Below are 20,214 nucleotides of genomic sequence, written 5' to 3'. Positions count from 1 at the left end.
CTATGTTCGGTCATCGTGCGGTGTTTGTAACACGATTTTTTACCACGGCGTGATGTGGAGAAAGTACTCAGACAAACTTCTTGCACTTTGAGCAAGAACGCTCAAATATTACAGCTCTTCTATTTTCCGAGTCTTTGATTAAAAAAAAACAACAAAAAACGCAGAACTGTGTGTGGCAGACGTGTTGACTTCCTATCGCTGCTTCGGAGGATTAACAGTCCGCTAAAGGGTGTTTAAGCTAGCTGTCAGTGACTAATTGAACCTGACGGCTAACGAGCTGCCTCTTCTCTGGACACACATCGTTGTTTTCTCTGGAAACTTTTACAGAAATGCAAGACGGGGAGATCTACGTGTCTGCTCCGGGGAAGGCGATCCTCCACGGGGAGCATGCAGTTGTGCACGGAAAGGTAACGTGAGAGGACAGAGGTGATGCTGTGTTTGAGGTTTAAAATGAGGCAAAGTACATCAGTCAGTCAGTCAAAATGATGATTGATGATGAGCATGTTGTACTGTAAAGCAATGGGAGTTAAAAAATGGTAATTAAAAAAACACATCCAATAGACAATAACCTATAGTATGATTTCCTCTGCTTACTTAGGTTGATGTAAAACATTCACATGTGCTGTGGCGGTTCCAGACCAGTTTTAATAAGGGGGGCCAGGTTGGGGCCAGCTTTTTTGTTAGAGGGGCGCGTACAACCCAGGAAATAAAGACAAATCCTTCATTCAGACACGGAATAAATGGGACGTGAAACAATGTTTACAGTTTCAACATTTTAAATTGGGTAGTAAACTGCTGACACACTTTATTACTGACTTTCCCTTAAGTGCAAAATCATTGCAAGAAATCTGTCATTGTATTATTGATGCAGACTTCCTGTCAGGGGGCCACAGGGGGGTCCGGACTCCTTGCCGTGCACGTGTGCACTAAATGGATTAAAACTTGCAGTAGTCTATTTATTCACCCTGGTTTCTCTGCTCCCTTACAGGTGGCTCTTGCTGTGAGTTTGAACCTGAGAACATATTTACACTTGAACACCAACAACGATGGCAAAGTTTGTATCAACCTCCCAAATATTGACACATTCCTGAGCTGGGACCTGTCTGAACTGAAGCAGCTTATTCCTTATATGTGTGGTAAGAGATGATGAAGCACCTTCATACACTGTGATTCCTGCTGTTATGCATTACATAACTACATAACTACAATTTTGCAGTATTTATTGTGCACACTATCATATATGTATCTTTTTCATACAACTACAGATCCAGCTGTGTGTTGTTATGATATTTTCTTGTGTAATGTTGGTGGTCGCTCTGGTTGACAGGTAAAAGAGAGGAGGCCAAACGTCTGGATGCTGAACTCCTGAGGAGGCTACGTGAATTTCTGGATATATCCAATGGAAGCTTGGATACGTGCAACATGGCCATCTTAGCCTTCCTCTACATCTACCTCTCACTGTTTAGATTAAGGTAAGACAGTTTTCACCTTTCCTCTGAGCATTTCTTCATCTTATTTCTACAACCAGTTGGCTCAGACAGCCTCAGAAATCATACATTTCAGATATTTTTGATACAGTTGACAACCAGAGAACGGGCCCAGCTGCAGAGCTGTAGTGCCATTTGTTTCAGATCAGCAAGTTTAGTCAGATCGAGGGCACCAAGCAGAGACCGCTCAGGTTCAGAAGTGTAGAATCTTTTTTTGACTACTTGGATGTATTCACTCCTTTGTCAAGGATTGTCTCAAGCGCTGTGTACTTCTGGGAGAGAAGGGGGAGGGAGTTCTCACCACATACTTGTCTGATTGTTAAGTCTCAAAGGAAAGAAAAAAAAAAAGATTTTAAAAAATCCTGAAAAGCAGAATTTGGTGTTTTAAAGACAGGAAATTAATAGTGTTTGTGTTGGTATTCAATGTCCTGTGGAGGAAAGTGAGACATATTGATGTCTCATTTCTATTTGTTCTTTTATGTGATCTAATTAGAGGTAGTGATTTTGATACACTACTTTGAAAAATATTGATATTCAATGCCATGGGGGAAAACTAACACATCACAGAAGGCAAGAAGTTTTGGATTTTTTCATTAAAAGCTGCTTGTAGCAGAGAACAGCAGAAAAACTGTAGCAAATGTTAAATTTAAAGTGTGACTTATTACATGTTATCCTTCATCACTGTGCCTGCTGCACATACTTGTACTGAGATGGCTTTGTTGAAATAGAATTATTTCAAATTGTGCAGCTCTCAGCAACTAAATGCTGTAAATCAACAAAACACATAGAATATAATAAAATTATTTGTCACCATTTTACAGTTAAACAAACAAAAGCTCTTGTCATTCCAGCTCTTCCTGAAATGCTTCAGTTGTAAAAACATTCGGCCATGAAAAAAAAAAATCCCCCCCACCTTCAAATGAAGATAGCAAAGAGACGGACAGAAGGGCCGGATGTTAGTTTTAGCGACTCCGGCAGCTGTGAACAGGGAAGATGCTCAGGAACATTAGAGCCGCAGGTTGTCGGGAGGTTTAATCTGCGCTGACACGGTGCTGCCGTGTCGGAGAGAGGTGATGGGTTCTGACAGGATGGCTGCTAATGAGAGTCTGGCACTGGGCCACGCTGCAGCCTTTAACAAGTCTGGATGTGTATTTCCCCCGGAGAGAAGAGCCGGACAATTAGTTTAGAGTGTTCTCCTGTCTGCCCAAAAGCTGCTTCCCTGACAGACATTGACAGCAATGTCAGCAAGTATCTGTTGCTCTTATAAATGTATGGATTACTATTTATTATTCACTCGTACCAGCCGCCTCTTTATATGTAAACAGTGTATCTGCACCAGTTAATGATTCATTATTCACTTAATACAGGATGGGTTTTTTTGTATGTGTATTTATTCCTAATAGTAACTCACATATTATACTGTAACACTCAGTAGCTGCCTGCAGTCGTCTCTTGATAACAGTAATGAGAGTCATAAATCCAGTATAAATGTGTTTATATGCAAACAGAGACTCAGTGTTTGTATTTATTTGTATCTTCTCAGTGAGCTGCCCAGCCTGAAGGTGTCTGTGTGGTCGGAGCTGCCGACTGGAGCAGGACTCGGGTCGAGTGCTGCCTACTCTGTGTGTTTAGCTGCATCTCTGCTCACTGTGAGCGGAGCCATTCCTGCCCCTCTCAAAGAGTGGGACCACACCGCCAGGTAACGACATCGCAGTCAGAGGGTCTCTTCTGTTTACTGTGTATGCAGCTCGTGACGACCACTGTTGTGCAGATACAGAATTATCAGGCCTGATGACTGATGGTCACAGAGGTGATTTTACTCCTCACATATGCAACACTTTGCACACAGTCTTGTCAGCAGAGATGAAAGAACCTGAATCAACATGAAATGTAATAAATACTGTCTTTTTACTATTAAACTTTTTTATTATACTACTATTCTTTTAACACAAACAAATGCGAAGAATAGACAAGATAGACAAAAAAGTGTACAATTTTAAATCCCTTAATTGTGTGTAATTTGAAATTACACAAGTCACTTAAGATCATTTAAAAGTTTTTGGAGCTTGTTTGAATTACATGAATTTTTCTTAGATCTATTTGATAGACTAAGAGCTGTATAAACCCTTCACATGCAATCAAAGGCTCAAATTAAGATGTATTGCCAGTTGGATGTTGTTGTACTGTACAAACAGCATGCGGATGTTTATTTACTGAACATACGTCCAGATTTCCCTTCCATGTATCAATGTAATGTTAAGAAATGAAGATGTAGAGGTTCTGTTGGACTACAGAGGTCCCCGTTAATTAATGAATATTTCCAGGTGGTGTCAGGAGGACCTGGAGCTGATCAACAGCTGGGCTTTCCAAGGGGAGATGATCATCCACGGTAATCCTTCAGGAGTGGACAACGCTGTAGGAACATGGGGTGAGGCCTGAAACAATCTGGCATATGGTGTTATACCTCCCTTTGTCTCGTGGACACGGAGCACTTCAGTGCTCTCCACCACTCTTCTTATTATCATTTGATGATTATCTGTTTAATGATTTAGCTTCCGCTGTATGTAGGTGGCATGCTGAGATTCTTGGCCGGGAAGATAATACCACTGAGCAGGTACTGACGCTGATTACAGTTTTTTCATCTAATACACACTTAATAAAATGGATATTTTTTTTTTTGTTCTCACATAAAACCTTTTTCTGGGTGAAATGAGTGCATCAGCAGAGCACCAAAAATAATCCATCTGTATGAACTCTCTGATCTGTCTGCTTTATTTCCAGGGTGCCGCTTTTAAGGATCCTCCTCACTAACACCAAAGTACCACGTAGCACCAAGGTACTTGTTGCCAGGGTGAAGGACAAGATTAACAAGGTACTAAATGGTTTCTTCCTCCCCCGTGTGTTACTTGCCGGCACTGTAATTAATATAATAGGCGGTGCTTTTACATGGCAGATACTCCAGAGCCTGGCGTTGAGTGCCTTCATAAAATATTAAAATTAAACTCTTAGCCAGCACCCCTGTGTGCTGTTGCCTTGGTGACACCAGCAGGTGTGCAGATTTCTGCCTCACACAAAGATAGGCCGGGACGATGTTGTGGCAGTGTTGTGATCGAGCTGGAGCACAACTAAAGTCAAACCTGACACTTTTTTTAAGTCTGTATACAGCTGACTCATCATAAAACTGCTCGAATTTTTTTTTTTTTTTTTTTAACAAATGCTAGCTTTTCTGCACATCACCTGCAGGAATGACTTTTTGGTAGAAATGTTGAATAAACTGATGTTTTTGCTTTTTCTGCCCCGTAGTTTCCTTCTGTCATGACCCCAGTACTGGACTCAGTTGATGCCATTTCCTGCACATGTGAGAAAGTCCTCTCAGAGATGACCAGCGAGCCCATCACAGGAGAACACTACAATATTCTTGAGGTACAAAATATGAATACATGTCAATACACACATCTTATTGAGACTTCAGTGGGTCCTTTTTTTAATGTAAAATATCTTTTCTCGGTTAATAGCCATGGGTATTAACGACTGTGTCATATCATTGATAGGAGCTCATTGACATTAACCAGCACCACCTGAACGTGATGGGTGTGGGACATCCTGCCCTGGACACTCTGTGCCGGGTCACACTGGCTAAAGGGCTGCACAGCAAGCTAACCGGCGCCGGGGGAGGAGGCTGTGGCATCACCCTGCTACGACCAGGTACTGTCGGCCAAACGCTAGAGACTTGCATTTTATTAAAGTATGATTACTGACGCGTTATGGACTTTAACCGCAACTCGCTTATATTGAAGACATTCAATGCAGTGACATAATTCTACACAGGTGTGCAGCAGAGCACCTCCAAACAGGTATAGACACTAAACAGACAGCCAGGCGTCTTAACTCTGAATACAGTCGAGTGCAGAGAGCAGGAATGTAATAAGACAAATACTGTAACGTTAATCAAAATTCAAACATTACAGCAAAGACTGGAAAGATAAAACAGGGATCATTGTGTTGAACCCGTCAGTCCAAATCAGTTCTGGATATTTTGTAATATCACCTTCTCTGATAAACTTACTTTGTCACGAGTGAAGTGAGGATCGTAGGCTTGATTGGCTCGTCTTAAAGTCCAAAACTAACAAACATCTCAGCATGATGCCTCTCCTGTGATTTTGCACCGACACTTAGTGATTTCTAACACGCTGCAATGCGCATTGAACCTTAACTAGATAGATAAAGAGTTTTTGCAGCTTCCGTATCCTATAAGCCCTTAAACATACAGCCTCATGTTACCATTCCTGAAAACGTATGTAAGATGATCCTTGAACGCCTCTTCCAGTCCAGCCCAGAGTAAATTCAAAGCTCTTGCTGAACTATCTGGAGTGCAGGCATGGTTTAGGACCCTTTTTGAAAGATAAAGACAGTGAGAAGCTCTGTAAGTACTTCATACTGAATTACTGATTATTATTTTTCTTAGTGCAAAAATAAGCCTGCAGATGACCTATAACTGCCCCTATTAGCTGAAAAAACACAATGGGTCCACATCACACGGTCTTACATGGTCTGAAGTACATACTTCAATTTAATAACAGTATCACTGAAAATGAACACTTCAACACATTTTTTTTATTTTTTTTTTCTGAGGAAATATCCAGGCGCCTGGCAAAAAAATGCCCTTATGTGACCGCCGCCTGAGAGTGAATAAAGGTCCTAATAACCCCCTTTCAGACACCCGGTCTCTGGTAATGACAGCCTAACAAAGCCACTGTACTCGTTTGTGGCCAACAAGGAGCCATTTTCTTCTTAAAGATGCCAGAGACCCTTTAAACCGGTTACCACGTGGAGACGGCTGTTCTGTTAGCTAGTCGGGACGTGGAGAGCCGCTGCACTTTTACTCCACACAAATAAAAGAAAAATCCAGAGAGAGAATTTTTCAAGATACACGATAACAGACCTCAAACTTCTATTATAATGCTATTAATATACAGCTGCATCATCCAAAAACAAAGGACAATATACCTACAGACAGTTTTTAAGACAACAGTGAACTGCTCATCTTTTGTTGACTTTATGTCAGGTGTTTGAAAAAAACCACAAACAAAATGAACAGTTTGTTTTCTCACTGACACAGTTCTGCAAGAATTAGACCCAACATTGACATGGACATTGTGCAAATGGAATATATTTAGAATTGAGATCTTTAAGCATCCATTAAGCGGTAAAAAGGCTTTTCTTGTCCAGTTTATTGATTGAAAAATCTACAAAAGTAGTCTATATATCGACCGGCCCTGCGGAAAGGAACACTAAAAGATCTCCTTGAGTTTGAGTTTCTGAGCACAGACGTGAATGAGAGAGCAGGACAGGACGCAGGACGCAATATCTTTCACAAACAGACCTGATTTTGATTGGCAGGCTCGACACCGTGATCTCCACAGGCTGGAATGATTTTTAACATTTCTTGTAATGTTTGATTTTTGATGCATAATTCATTAATTCGTATTCCTTTATTTCTGCTCTCCGTCCTTAGTTATATTTTGTGAGTGTTTATAAGCCCGAGTCTGTCCTGGTTCTATAATGAATTCAGTTTAATGATGGAAGTTTGATGAACCAAACTGTCAGGACTCCTGCTGACAACAAATGTCGTGTTTTCTCACCCTTCCTCTCTGAAGCGATGAGAGGGCTCTGGTGTGTTCGGGTACGTCTGTGCAATTTTGGGTACAAGGAAACTTTGTGTGATCCTCGCTTTAACAAAGCAAACAAGCAAAGAACCTGTGAGTTCAGTCTTTGTTTATGCCCGCAGCAGAAGGAATTTTAATAAGTTCAAATTCCTCTAAATAGACTTCTAAATGCTTTATTTGTTTTCTCAGCAAATGACGCCATCTGTGTGAGTTTCAGCTCTGGTATCTTTCTCACATGTTTGCTGGGATCACACAGATTCCAGAGTGACTTGCGATGAGCTGCTTGTGTGGCTCCTTCCTTTATGTACAGCTGCAGCCCACGCCGACGTGACGTTATTATGACTTGTTTATCTTGTAGAGACCGACTCTTCCGTTGTCCAGACTACAGCGCAGGACTTGAAAGACTGCGGCTTCGACTGCTGGGAAACGAGTATCGGTGGGCCGGGTGTCCAGCAGCACTCTCCTCTCTCTGTGAAGGAGGAAGTTCTGGAGATTTTAAACCGTTACTGAGAAACCACATGTGACTCTGGCTGATCAAGAGGATGGACGCGCTGTTCGTCTTTTCTGTCGTTTCAGTGCTCTGCTAATGAACTGTGAGTAACGGACTCTCACAACAAGTGGAGCTGGACGGAACTTCCTCAACTATTAATTACAGATTTTACTGACTGATCGCTTTGAAAACTAACACGAGAATGACAATGAAGAGGTATTTATTTTTTGTTAATCATACTCAATGTACAACTACATGCACTGAGTGGTTTGTCCACTAGGTGGCATCAGAGTGTCATGAATGTTTTTTTTTTTTATAAACAGGATTCACAGTGAGAGGCTCTGATAAATTGATTAATGTGCAAGTGAAGCACCGGCAGAATTAATTTATAGTTTCATCCAAATGTTTTAAAGCAGGAGCGCCAACCTGTCTTAATGGATTAAATGATTGTTTAATCATCATTAATCGCTCACTGCTGGCATTGTATAATGCAATATTGTTGGATAGCTGCTAGAATGAAAGTGGTAATTTGTAGAATTCATCTTACAGCAATAATAATGTTTGATTAATGTTGTTCTTTGACAAAACTCAAGGCCCATTATTCAGATTTTTTCTGTGGGCGTCACAGTTCTTCAAACAGGTTTATGAAAGTGGCCGTGCTTTCTTATCCCTCTGTCTCATGAACATTGTTGGTGAGAACATGTTTTAAAGGGCCGAGGTTGGGAAGTTATAATGTCATGAACTGACCCTGAGGAGTATTTGCATAAGATATTCTTAAAGGTGCACTTCGTAGTTTCGGGGAAGGGATTTTAATAAAGAAATGAGATGAATTTTAATGCCTAAACAAACTAAAATAAACAAACTCTCTTTGTTTTCATGACTGAATAAACAAACTGACCTTAAAGGGCAACACGGTTTCATACTGTGTGACTGTGTTTATACGTGGCGGACCCTGCCACCTTTCTAACTTCAAACACCTTTCGGAGGAAAAAATGAATACATTTTTTTTATTAATATCGCATCAATATTGTGATTATTTAAAAATCTGAGTTTGAATTTCATCTCCAAACCTACACAGTGCCCCTTTAACTCTCATAATTATAACTGTATGCTGCTAACACTTAATTTTTGTGTTGCTTTACTTTTAACATGAAAAGTTAAGATGCAAAAAATGAAGCTGAAACCAAAGAATCTTCTGTGATTTATTCATAGAGTCATTTATAAACATCTGTCATGGTTTGGTTAAAATCTCATGTCAGAATAATGTAACGCAGCCACGAGCTGTTTGTCTCCTCCGTTAAGGACTAACTGGCTGCGTTGTTTTGCTAATAGAGGATGGGGAGAGAGGGGACAGCAGGAGTGTGTGGCCTCTCCGGAGCCTCTGGATTAGCGCCACTATAATGTGAATCAACAACAAGCAGCGTCCTTCTGTGAGTCACACATTTGTGCTGACACATATGCACACACACACAAGCGCACACACACACACACACACACACCAGCTTTCCCAAATTCAGCTCCACCTAATTGCTCATCCTCCTCGGCGTTACAAAATATTCTGCACATGCCGCAGATACAGAAGACGGATCTGTTTAGAATATCCCTGATTTGGGGAAAAGGTCATTGTGGGATTCAGTTGAGTCTGAATATCCATTTCATTTTCTATTTTTTAAATGTCATGAAGATGGAGTAGTACGGATCTGGCAGTGTACGTGAATAAACAACATTTGTCACCCTCCCTCCTTTTCCGCCTGGCCCCCTCTGTCCTCTTGAATTGTGTCATCTTTATGTCAGGGCAGCCCCCCGTCAGTGCGCCGCACAGTTGCCCCTAACCCCTGCTGGAATTTAATTACCACTGCGCTTTTCAATTGAAATGGCATTGACGAGGGGGGACAAGAGGGAGACAACAGAGCCTGTTTCATTTGAAGCCCCTTCTTTCTTTTCTGTCTCATTCTCTCTCACTTCTTTTACCCCTGCAAGGCACAGATGGTATTTTTTTTTTTTTTTTTTTTTTTTATCAATGTCAGCGCCTGCTTCTTTCTGCTCTGATGAATAGAATCTAAAGAGGCCCTGAGATTATTTCAAATAACAGAGGGAGTGAAGAAAAAAGGGGGTCAAGGATAGAGGGAGAATGTCAGAATCTGAGAGATATGGTGAAAACAGCGTGCTGGTGGTGCGGAAGGAGACGTACAAATCATTTAACATTTAACGTTTTAGGGGAGTTTTGTCTGGATGGATCAATGCCGGAGAATCAAGGATGTATAATTCATTCTGTCCGAGCAGGAGGAGTGAAATGTTAAATGTGAATTTGCTGAGTGGTCATGCTCACAGTGGCACATTCCCTCTGGTCTTTCAGTCGACTGGTGAAATGCTTGTCAGGAGCCATTAAGTTTGAATACAGAATTAGACGTGACTGACAAGATATCATGCTGCTGTTGGCCCCTGGTTTTACTAAAAGGGTTTCAGTATAGGACTTCCTACAGCGAGAATTTTCATTTGCATATAAATGCCTCAGGAGCAGAATATGTTGTGGGGTTGTTATTTTGGAAAATTACACGTGTGTGTATTATGATTTATGTCATGATATTTCTGTCAGAGGGGGGAAAATGCAGTTGTCCACAGCGGGGAGGTTTCGAGCCACCGTCCTCTCCCGGCGTTAACACCAGCACGCTGACAGAAGAAGCATCAGCATCATGAGCCCTCCTCAGTCATGATGGGATGTATGATCCTCCGGGGGGTGTTTGCCCTTTTGGTAAGTGGGGGCCTGATGGACGGTGTTGATAGCAGGGGTACAATTAAGACAGCGGGGTATCGGGGTGCTGTCAAGGAACTTTGAGGATTTAGCTTTAGGGATGAACATTGTTTAAATCCCAACTAATATGCTGTTGGAGTGCAGCGTTCGCCGTGTTGGACCTTGATCCTGTTTGGCTGGTGATGGAACAGTGGGACCCCTCATCATTAGTCACACATGTTAAGCAATAGAGAAGAATGATTTTGTTTTTCCAGCAACTCACAATATGGATTTTTTTTAAAAGCTGTTATGGATAACTGATAGTTACCTGTGTTCTCGTGGCCACCATCGATAAGATAACTGATAATTTTACATCTTTGTAATTTAGAATTCCTAACCTGTAATTTATGCACACCTGAGGCAAAGAACGGCTTAGCAACGATTAATGATTTAATATTCCAAAGCTCTAATAAGATTTTTTGTGTGTGTGGTAGACATTTGCCCTCCCTGCAGTCCAGGTACTGCAAGCTGCAACTGTGTTGTTGTCATCTGAAACAAAAAAAAACATCCAAGCTGGTGGAGATATTTTGCTGTCTTGTCTACTCTGTGTGGATCTACACAGGTGCAGCAGTTTGATGTGAAGAGTGTGACAACAGCGTGCTGCCCTTCTTCTCCCTCCTCTTCTTTCTGTACGGTCATTTTACGACATAACCGAAAAAAAAAAGATTCCAACCGGTAAAATTCACCTGAGCACCCGGTCAAGACGGAAAGTCTGAGAAAATTATACCACATAAGTCGCCAAGTTGAAATCATACGATGCTGAAACATGCCAGATGAAATCACACACTGGGTTGATGGTAAGAAACTTACCGTTTATCAGAGTCATGTACTGCATATCAACCTTTGGCTCACCTGTAATCTGTTGTATGTTGCTCTCGTGTGAAAGTGTTCCACCTCGACACACATGAACACACTGACGTCAGAAGTGGGACAGTCCAAGGAGCACATGAATGCAACATATTAGTTAAGCATGTTAGCATGCTAACTCGTGCTGATTTGCACTGAACACAAAGGACTGAGTATGACTGGAATGATAGTTTTAAAGGGGTTTCATTATAAATCAAGTGTTTGACATGTTTAGACCTGATGGTGCTGGAGGAAAAATGAAAGGAATGTCACGCAAATGTGAACCTCATGGTGGCACTGAAAGAAACATCATCAGAACCATCCTCAGGGGCTTCCAGCTTGGGCCAAAATGGTGGACCGACTGTCTGACATTGCTACAAAAAAAGCAAACACTAGAGGAAGGACTCAAAAATCAAACCTGATTTCTGTGTCAGATTTTTTTTTCCTGCCTCTTCTGGTCAGTAAATCGTCTTGTGACCTGTAAGAGTTTGTCTCCACGGGGCTCCCGACCTCCTCTTAACTCTCACCGTTAAACAAAATAGTGCAGATGAGGTTTCCACCTGCAGGATGTGTTCGGTCTCATGTTTATGAAACGAGCCCGCAGTGTATAGACCTGCCTGAGCTGTATTACTGTAAACATCTGAAACACATGACACAGAGCCTCCCGCTCCACGTCCCATTTTCCATCATGGAATTGTATCATGTCGTCGTATTGATCCAGTAATTGATTCTGTGAAGTGGAGGGCACCTGCAACATACTCTGTCATTCCTCAGTGCCAGGAGCGCTCATGTTTAATTGCAGGCTAAGGCACTGGTTTTTCTTGTTGCCTTTGAAAAGCCTCATTGATTTTTATACTACCCTTCATCCTCGCTGTTCTCCGTTTTAAGAGCAAATCCCCTGTGTCGAAGTTGCCCAGAATGTAAAAGTACGAAAGCTGTCAGCGTTTTCAAAAGGCTTCCAGGTGCAATCCAGACACATTAACGCCGAAGTTAAAACAGGCGGCGACTGTGTTTTTAAAAATGTTTGAACAGGAGAGGGATGAAGAAAGGCTGCGCTATTTTCTGCCAGTCTTTCTATTATTGGACCAGTTGAACGTGAGGATGTGTTGAAAACATCCTGATCACACTGAGGTCAGTGTTCATCACTTAAAGGGTAATTCCCCCAATTATATACATTAAAGTGTGTTTACAGGTCTTGTGGAGTACAGCTGTGTATGTGGAAAAAAAGTCATATAACTCGGAGGAAGCTGCATGCGATGCTATAAATTGATGTCACTTGGTAGCTAAGTTGCATTGTGGGTAACGTAGGCGCCAGATTTTGAAAAGGAAGAAGAATGTGAAGAATAAATAAAGTCATGAGTTGTTTTTAACCTGTACATAATGAGTCTAATGAGAGTGTTGGGACGGAAATGCTCAACTGGTGGACTGCTTTTCAATACTGCTGCCTACGTTACCCACAATGCAACTTATCCACAGCCACTGTGTGACATCACTGTAGGCAATTCATCACATTCAGCTTCTTCTGGAGCTACAACAAATTGGTGGAGTTACCCTTTAAGTTCTGCCTGTCTGGATTGTTTTTGTTAAAACGAACAGATGTTGGGAGAAAGTATTCAGTCTTTGGGGGATAAATCAGGAGTCGAGCAGTATTTCTGGTATCCAAGAGCAGCTATGTTCAGTCAATTGGATTTTTTTCCTATTTGTTTACATTTATGGCTCTTGAACAGGAAATATATTATACTTTGATGATGTATTGGATTTATTAATCTGAAACCCTCTAATCCGAACAGGGATTGTGATTTTTTTTTGTCAGGCTTTAAACTGCAGTTTAGAAACTGGCACAGAAATATATTCAGTGCATTAGTGTCTATATAGAACAAAAATACCCTAAATGAAATTTGATTTGCATTAATTTGAGAAGCAGCTTATCTAACATTCATACTTTCAACTTGCTTTGAATTAGAAATAGGTTCTCATCATTTCCCTGGGATTGCAGCCAATTTATTGGATTCTGTTTTTTTTTTTTTTTTCGTCTCTCTCTCTCTGTCAGAGGCTCTGGGAGGAGGATGATCTCAAACTGTTATCACATGACACCGGGTGATTGATGGACCATTAAAATGTCAGCCAGATGTACTTAAAACCACAGCTTTTAGGTTGATAAATCATGGCACAAATGGATACATAAAGCTGTTAGAAACAAATATTCCCATGCAGAGCTATCTGCAGTCAGATTATAATGGATGGTCTTTCTGCTCGTCTGTCTGTCTCTCTGTACGTCTCTGTCTTCACATTTAGCTCCTCTCCCAGTGTATCTCTCGACCACTGCAGTCATGTAATTACAATGGGACAGGTAGGAGTGTTCATATTTCATCTGCTGCATTCACGATAACATCTAATAATCCGAAAGCGTTGCAAAATTGGTATCTCGTTGCTCATGCATTATGAATGAGTCACTGATTGCTTTTTTGCATAGATTAGCAATCATTTCACAGAAATCTTTCATATAAAAATGTGCCAGGAGGGTTCTATCTCTTTTTCTGAAGAGTTGAGGTGACACATCCCGCCGCTTTTTAAGATAAGACGGATCAGGTGATGCCACTTCTCCCCCTTCTGCCCCTTCTCTTGCTCTGTGACTTATTCTCCATGCATATCTTCACTGGGGGGGGGGGAGGGGGGTAAGTGTAATTTTCAGCCCACTTTGCAACTGATTGCTCACTTAGTGAATATATTCAGCATCTGCAGTGTTATTGTGTTTGGAGCCAAGTGGCTAAGTACCGCTGAGATTCTTTGGCATGAAAGTAAACATTTGCAGACTCCAGAAAGTGCATCGGGGGAAGCAAATCTTCTTCTGAGCTCTCAGATTGTGCGCCCTACATATGGATTCCAGTGACCTCTGGTTGTCCTGACTTGCAGCTTCAGACTGGCGTTAACACATAAGGGGCTTGTAAGTTCTAGTGGTTAGGAAAATAGGCTGGTGACCAGGCGGAAGTGTAAATCCCCAGGTGAGGTTCACATACCACTTCGGTTTCCTGTCAGGCAAATAACCTGTTTCACGGTCACAGACGGTGACATCATCCAGTGACATGTCAAGAGTGTTTACAGGGAGTAAGTCGATCATTTAAAAAGTTATTTGTATAACAGATGAGGAATACGGAATAGAAAATAGAAAATAGTGATTAACAAAGATGTTCACATGTTTTGCAGTAATGTTGTAAATGTAGCTTTTTCCTAAAGGCGCAATATGTAAGAATTTTACAGAGAAATCTACAGAAGTTTTAAAGCTAGCCAGCGCGCACCGCCCCATAGTGTCTGAATATACCGCTTTGCACCTGAACAGGTAATAGTGAGCTACTATAGCATCCAGTTTACACTCAGTCAAACAACAACGGGGTTTTCTTGGCAGGTTTGGTTCCCGGTTCCTGAATTGAACTCCACATTAAACTGGCTGTAAATCACCTCCATACTTCTGTCCTCTGTCCGTCCTGAAAGCTCTGTTAGGTCCGGCAGTCCCCTGGTATTCTGAACTGCTTGTCCTGGAAGTGTCAGCTAAAAAAACTGCCATCTACACTATCCAAACAAGCCCACAGGAACAGCAACAGGCTTTAAAGGCAGTTTTTGTAGTGGCCAAACTGTGTAATCACATCACCACATGATGCACTTGAGCCATTCGGTCTTACAACATTTGGAAAGTCTAGACGAGACACATGATTACACCAGAAGTTAGTGGGCTCGGTTGGCAGAAGTCTCTAGTGTGTACGCTTTAAGGGCCCCACAACATGGGTAGTTTCATACCAGTGGAGTTGAGCTTTTGCGGCTTGACGCGCCACTGAGCAGCTTTCATAGCGATGAGCACGGTGCCGTCTGTGACGCTGTGTCCAGATTTCCCTTGTTATACCCACGATCTGACTGAGCTCACTACCTGAAAGCCGTTAACAGTACCGGTTACTCTGGTGACATGCTGTGCCTTGTTTGTTTGGAGAATGAATTCGACAGGTTGCTAATTCCTTTGTGCGGGGGCCTTTTAATGAGGACCGGATGTGAACAGGTAGGAACAGGTGAGCATGGCAACATGTGGTTGTAAATGAAACATGAAACATCAGAGTTCTGGCACATAAAAGCTTTATTATCACCTTTAAGTTAAGCTTTTGTTTGACGCCTTGGTGCGTATACACTCTTATACACAGACTTGATTTTCAGCTCTGCCTTGTTACTGATTGAATAACAAAGGAAAAGTGTCACCAGTCTGAGAGTGCGCGATGTGTGAATGCCTGCGCTGTGTCTCCCGTCGTAACCCCTGGCCTTTGCCCCCTCCCCCAGATGGGCAGTCTCTCAGCCAAGGCCCTGTGGAGGTTGGTGCCCTCTGCCTGACAGCCTGTCACTGTGCTATGGTGGTGATTTTTTTTTTTTTTCTGCAGGAGATGGTGTCTGATTGGGAGCAGTGTGTGAATAGCCCTGTCACACTCGATAAGCCAGCAAGACGACCTGTGACGGGGACATATGGCATGTTTGACAGGGAGAGAGGGTGCGAATCGCACTGAATGATAAAATGGTGTTTTTCCCCCTTCGGCAATGTCATGCTTTCAGGCAAGCGTGTGGACCATCGCTCACTCAAGCGGCTGACTCCGGCCTCCTTGTGACATCTCCTTCAAGGTCCTGGGCTTTTCTGCCTCGCGCCTGGCCAATTCTAACACTGCAAGTCTGTGCTGCCACAGCTGCTCCGTTAACTTGTCGATGTGGGGAAACATAATTGGATATCAGTTTAGTTTAGCGATGCAGACTGGGAAATTCATCTTAAGAGCCTGTTCGTCAGAGCTCCTCTTTAAAGCTCTCCAGCACCGCAGCCCTTCATCCTGTCTCTTTTCCAGCCTGTCACACGCCTCACACTGTTGATTAATACACACACAGTCTCATCAGACGACTCTAATTGATGGGTTCAGCCTCCTCGGGACCCTGATTTATTTAAAGGGCCATGAACACTGGAGAAAAGAGAAGCGAGAGAGAGAGAGAAGGGAGGAAGGAGACAAACAGGCTCGGATTTAAGTGTGTCGGGGAAATTATTGAGTTGAACTGCACGCCTCTCATCCTTACTGTCAGCCGGGTCTTGACTTCTGGTGTTGCAGCCTCAACTCCTATCCTGTCAAGTGTCACATTGTCTGTGTTTGTGGCCGTGACAGACAGCCCAGGTGTCACACTCAGGCTTCAGTGCACCATCAGGCACCCCTGCTCCGGTCCCCAGTGGCTCACAGTCAGAGAGACAGCACAGTCCAATAACCCCTCTCAAACCCAGCATGTCTCGCTCCCCGGGGACTCCCCCGTGGAGTTTACTCTCTGTCCATTGGGCCAGAACTTAGAAACTCTGCCAGCGGTCACATGATCCCGCTTTCACTCTGAATGCTAATTATAACACTCCAACTGCTACAGTGCTACTTCTGCCATTATCACGACTCCTCGCCAGCAAGACGGATATGTCCTTAAATTTGGTGGCTGGTGTTGACGAGGGGGATTTTAGGAAGCAGATATTTTGGCTTTCAAACAAACAGTCGCTACTGTCAATGGTTGACACACCTAAACCTCGATGGAGCTGCTAGTAGTTCGTGAAAGAGTTTCACCACAGAGACATAGAGGCCCTTCTGAGGGCCCGACCCGGAGCCTGGGGACACTTTTGATACTTTAAGTAGATTTTGCTGATTATACTTTTGTACTCAAGCAGGATTTTGAATGCAGTACTTTTGAACAGAGTGACTCTCCTCTGAAAGGTCCAGTGTTTTTGCAGAGTGCAACAAACAAAACATCCACGGTGTCACCCGCAACCTACTCAGAACTGCCCTTTAGAGCCACAATATCATCATAATGGATTCCAGAGGAGGACCTGCTCCCTCTTTAGATATAAAAAGCTAATTTTAAGTTGATGGATAAAGAACAATCCTTAGTTTCAGGTGATATACTGAATACAATATTTCAGTTCTGCTATGAATCCTCCTTAATCCCCAGAAATTCAGTATAGAGGACCTTAAAGCAGAGGATCCTCTGGAGCTTCACAGTAAAACAGCCTTGTAGCGGTTTCTTAAACAACTTACGTAGATGGGGACTTGTTTTAAAATGTTGGCTCCATACAGCTTATCCGTTATAATCCAAGTCTCCAGAAGCCCGGTGAACTGTTCACTGTAGCTGGAAGGCTAAAGGTGTTAGCAGGCACCCCAGCGAGTGCTGGAGCTCTACGGTGAGTTGAAGGTGTAAATAACATCTTTTCAAATCAATTTGGGGTCTCGGGACTTCTGGAGACTTGGACATATGGAACCGTGTTACGTTTTATACCTTATAGAAAACGTCCAGGCTAATTCAGTTGTTTTAGGAAACTGCTGCGACCCTGCGTAGCTCCCTGAACTTCTCCTGACTGTCCACTGGTGTGAGAGGTGATGAGTGAATTTAGATTTTTGTGTGAATATTGTCCTAATAATGCAGTTATAGCTTTAACTATACTTCCAAGCCTTATAGTGCAGTTGAATAGGAAAGAAGACAAACATTGTCGTTGTTGGATCGTAATGATCAGTTATTATTGCTGCTGTTATGATTCCACTCCAAAGTTAAATGAGCCTGGCCTCCTGTTTGTTGAGATGAGTTGTATAATTCATTCACGGTTTGGCCTTCACTCGTTGCATATCCATAAATTGTTTTGACATTTTCCCCATTTCTCAGCGCTGCTGTCCATGCCTGTGTGAGCACTCTGTGACAGCTGCTGGTCCACTGGACACAGTTTCAAGCTGAGCCCAGATAGGCCAGGACCTTCACTCATTGACCCCTCCACATCAGATTTTTTTTTTTGTTCTGGATTCCATCAATGAGGCTTGAGTGGCATGCCATCCCCTCGTACAGCTGCTCTGTCGAATGCTAAAGCGGACCGGGCCTTGAAGCGAGAGATGACATCAGTGTTGTGACCGTCCTGCTTTAGTGCCATCAGGGGACGAGATGGGGTCTTTATCATCACGCACGTTAGTGATGCGTCCTCTTTCTCTCTGTGGGATGATTGTTTGTTTATCAGCTGTTTGGGTCCTTGGTTGTCAGAGAAACCTTAGTCAAGTATCCGTTTTAAGGATGTTGTCCCCTTCTATTTCTTGCATTTTCTTTTCTTTTCTTTTCTTTTTTTTTTTACAAGATTATAGGGATAGCTGGCACTACAACAACGTTCATAAATATGCATTGAGCCTTGTTAAACACTAGAAACACAAAAGTGGCCATTTTGCATGATTGCATTCACTTGCAGGAGGATAATACTGCAGAAGAAGCAATTTTAAAGACTTGGTGAAATAAATCAGCTTCTTTGATTAGCCAACAAAATCTGAACGGAGGGATATTTTAAGGACAGGGAACAAACGGAACAAGACATTTTTTGATGCGGCACATACAGCTGAGGGAGGATGATGATCGTGTGCTCTGATTGTAGTGTACAGATTATACACACAACTGACTGACAGATTGATGGAAGTTAAAAATCTGATTTCAAAATGACTTGTCACTTTGTCCCTAAAGCAAGACATCATTTTGATTGTTATCATATATCGAGTATCATATTAATTACCCCACAGTCACGTCTCCAAATGTTTTTGAATGGACTACATTTACATGTCACTTTTAATTCTTCTCTCCGTTTATTGCTCCGCTGTGTGTTTTGCAGTTAAATGTATTCATTTTTAAGGAAGTGATAATGAATTTGCATCAGTCTAACAGCTCAAGAGATGATTACTGATTTCTGTTTTAAGCAGAAAATGATTCAACACTTACCGAACACATTTTAAAGTATCCTGTCTTTACCAATCATGTACTACATCCATATCAGGGAACCCAGAGATTTTCTTTTCTCTGCCTGGACCTCTTTTCATGTGCTTGTGTGAATTTTCCATTAGATGTGTAGCAAGAAGAGAGAGAGAGAGAGAAAAAGATCCCAACCATCGAGGATGAACACCAAAGTATTTAGTCCTCATCTGTAGTCATGAGGGCATCAGCGCTGATGAGCATGGTCAGGGTCACAGCACTTAACTCTCTAAAGGAGGACCAGTGCTTGTAATCACATAATATGTATGATCTCTCATTCAAGTGGAGCTGACATTCGGCAAATGCAAATGCTTTCATGGACCGTGCAGCTGTGAGAGTTTCTCCCTCTGCGTGCTCGGTATGATGTATGGACCCATTATGTAAAGCAACGCCACATGTAGGCTGCAATGCTCAGGTTGGATGAATGATCGACATAATATTGACTATTATTTTTAGCACAGCATGCGGACTATTATTGCGGTAGATGTTCAATTTGCCTGCATTCTGCAGTGGATAAATTGAACCCGAGGGGATGATGCGGTAGCTGCAGCCCCTCTCTGTGCTGTCTCTCCCACTCTGTAATTAAGAACAACATTTTGTGTTAGATTATAGGGGGACCCATCGTGCCATTGAACTGGTCTGCCTGATTAATAAAAGGCAGCTAATTTCAGTAGAGGAAGGCAGCGCTCCAAAATGGCTCCTAATTACACATTAGGAGTGTGAAAGGCTCCTGCCGCTCCGGCCTCAATCCTCCACCCAACCCTGCAACCCCTCCCCAGCTTGGGTGCATGTGCTGGCCCACCAGCACATTAACGCCGCTCCCAGGAGTGGCTAATTCCAGCCAACCCGTCGGCACAATCAGTGGCAGATGTCAGGAATCGAAGATGATGAATTATGAATATCCCGGAGATGTGGATAGGATACCAGCGTTAGGGGAAAAAAGATTCCTCTTTTTTTTTTCCCCCCCTGTGCCATTTTGGGCAGCCAAATAAGCAGACGGATTCAGGAGGAGTGTGCAGTGGTTTGGAGTGATTGATTTCTATTCGTCATTATAAATGGGGTCCGACTGAAATTGGATGTTTTAGTGAAGTCGTCAAGGACTTTATGAGTTGGAGGGGCTGTCTG

At 42.5% G+C, this 20,214-nt stretch overlaps 1 protein-coding gene across 1 annotated transcript; it reads left to right on the top strand.

Moving 5' to 3' along the window:
- Window positions 1-5: 5 nt before the first annotated feature.
- On the top strand, window positions 6-8,520 carry mvk (mevalonate kinase). The gene is made up of 10 exons (XM_037097060.1): window positions 6-407; window positions 989-1,136; window positions 1,328-1,472; window positions 3,031-3,186; window positions 3,812-3,915; window positions 4,056-4,101; window positions 4,269-4,359; window positions 4,791-4,910; window positions 5,039-5,192; window positions 7,512-8,520. The coding sequence occupies exons 1-10, from the start codon at window positions 330-332 to the stop codon at window positions 7,661-7,663; spliced, it is 1,194 nt and encodes a 397-aa protein (XP_036952955.1). The 5' UTR covers window positions 6-329; the 3' UTR covers window positions 7,664-8,520.
- Window positions 8,521-20,214: the final 11,694 nt, after the last annotated feature.

Source organism: Acanthopagrus latus, chromosome 5 (assembly GCF_904848185.1).
Source record: "Acanthopagrus latus isolate v.2019 chromosome 5, fAcaLat1.1, whole genome shotgun sequence".
Taxonomy (NCBI): Eukaryota; Metazoa; Chordata; class Actinopteri; order Spariformes; family Sparidae; genus Acanthopagrus; species Acanthopagrus latus.
The sequence above is the reverse complement of the archived record's forward strand: the minus strand, read 5'-3'. Positions and strand labels throughout refer to the sequence as shown.

Excerpts from the sequence above, each read along its gene's own strand:
- mvk (XM_037097060.1), top strand. The coding sequence starts at position 330 with ATGCAAGACGGGGAGATCTACGTGTCTGCTCCGGGGAAGGCGATCCTC. Across the intron at positions 1,137-1,327 it reads GCTTATTCCTTATATGTGTG|GTAAAAGAGAGGAGGCCAAA; the intron begins GTAAGAGATGAT and ends TCTGGTTGACAG. Across the intron at positions 1,473-3,030 it reads CTCTCACTGTTTAGATTAAG|TGAGCTGCCCAGCCTGAAGG; the intron begins GTAAGACAGTTT and ends GTATCTTCTCAG.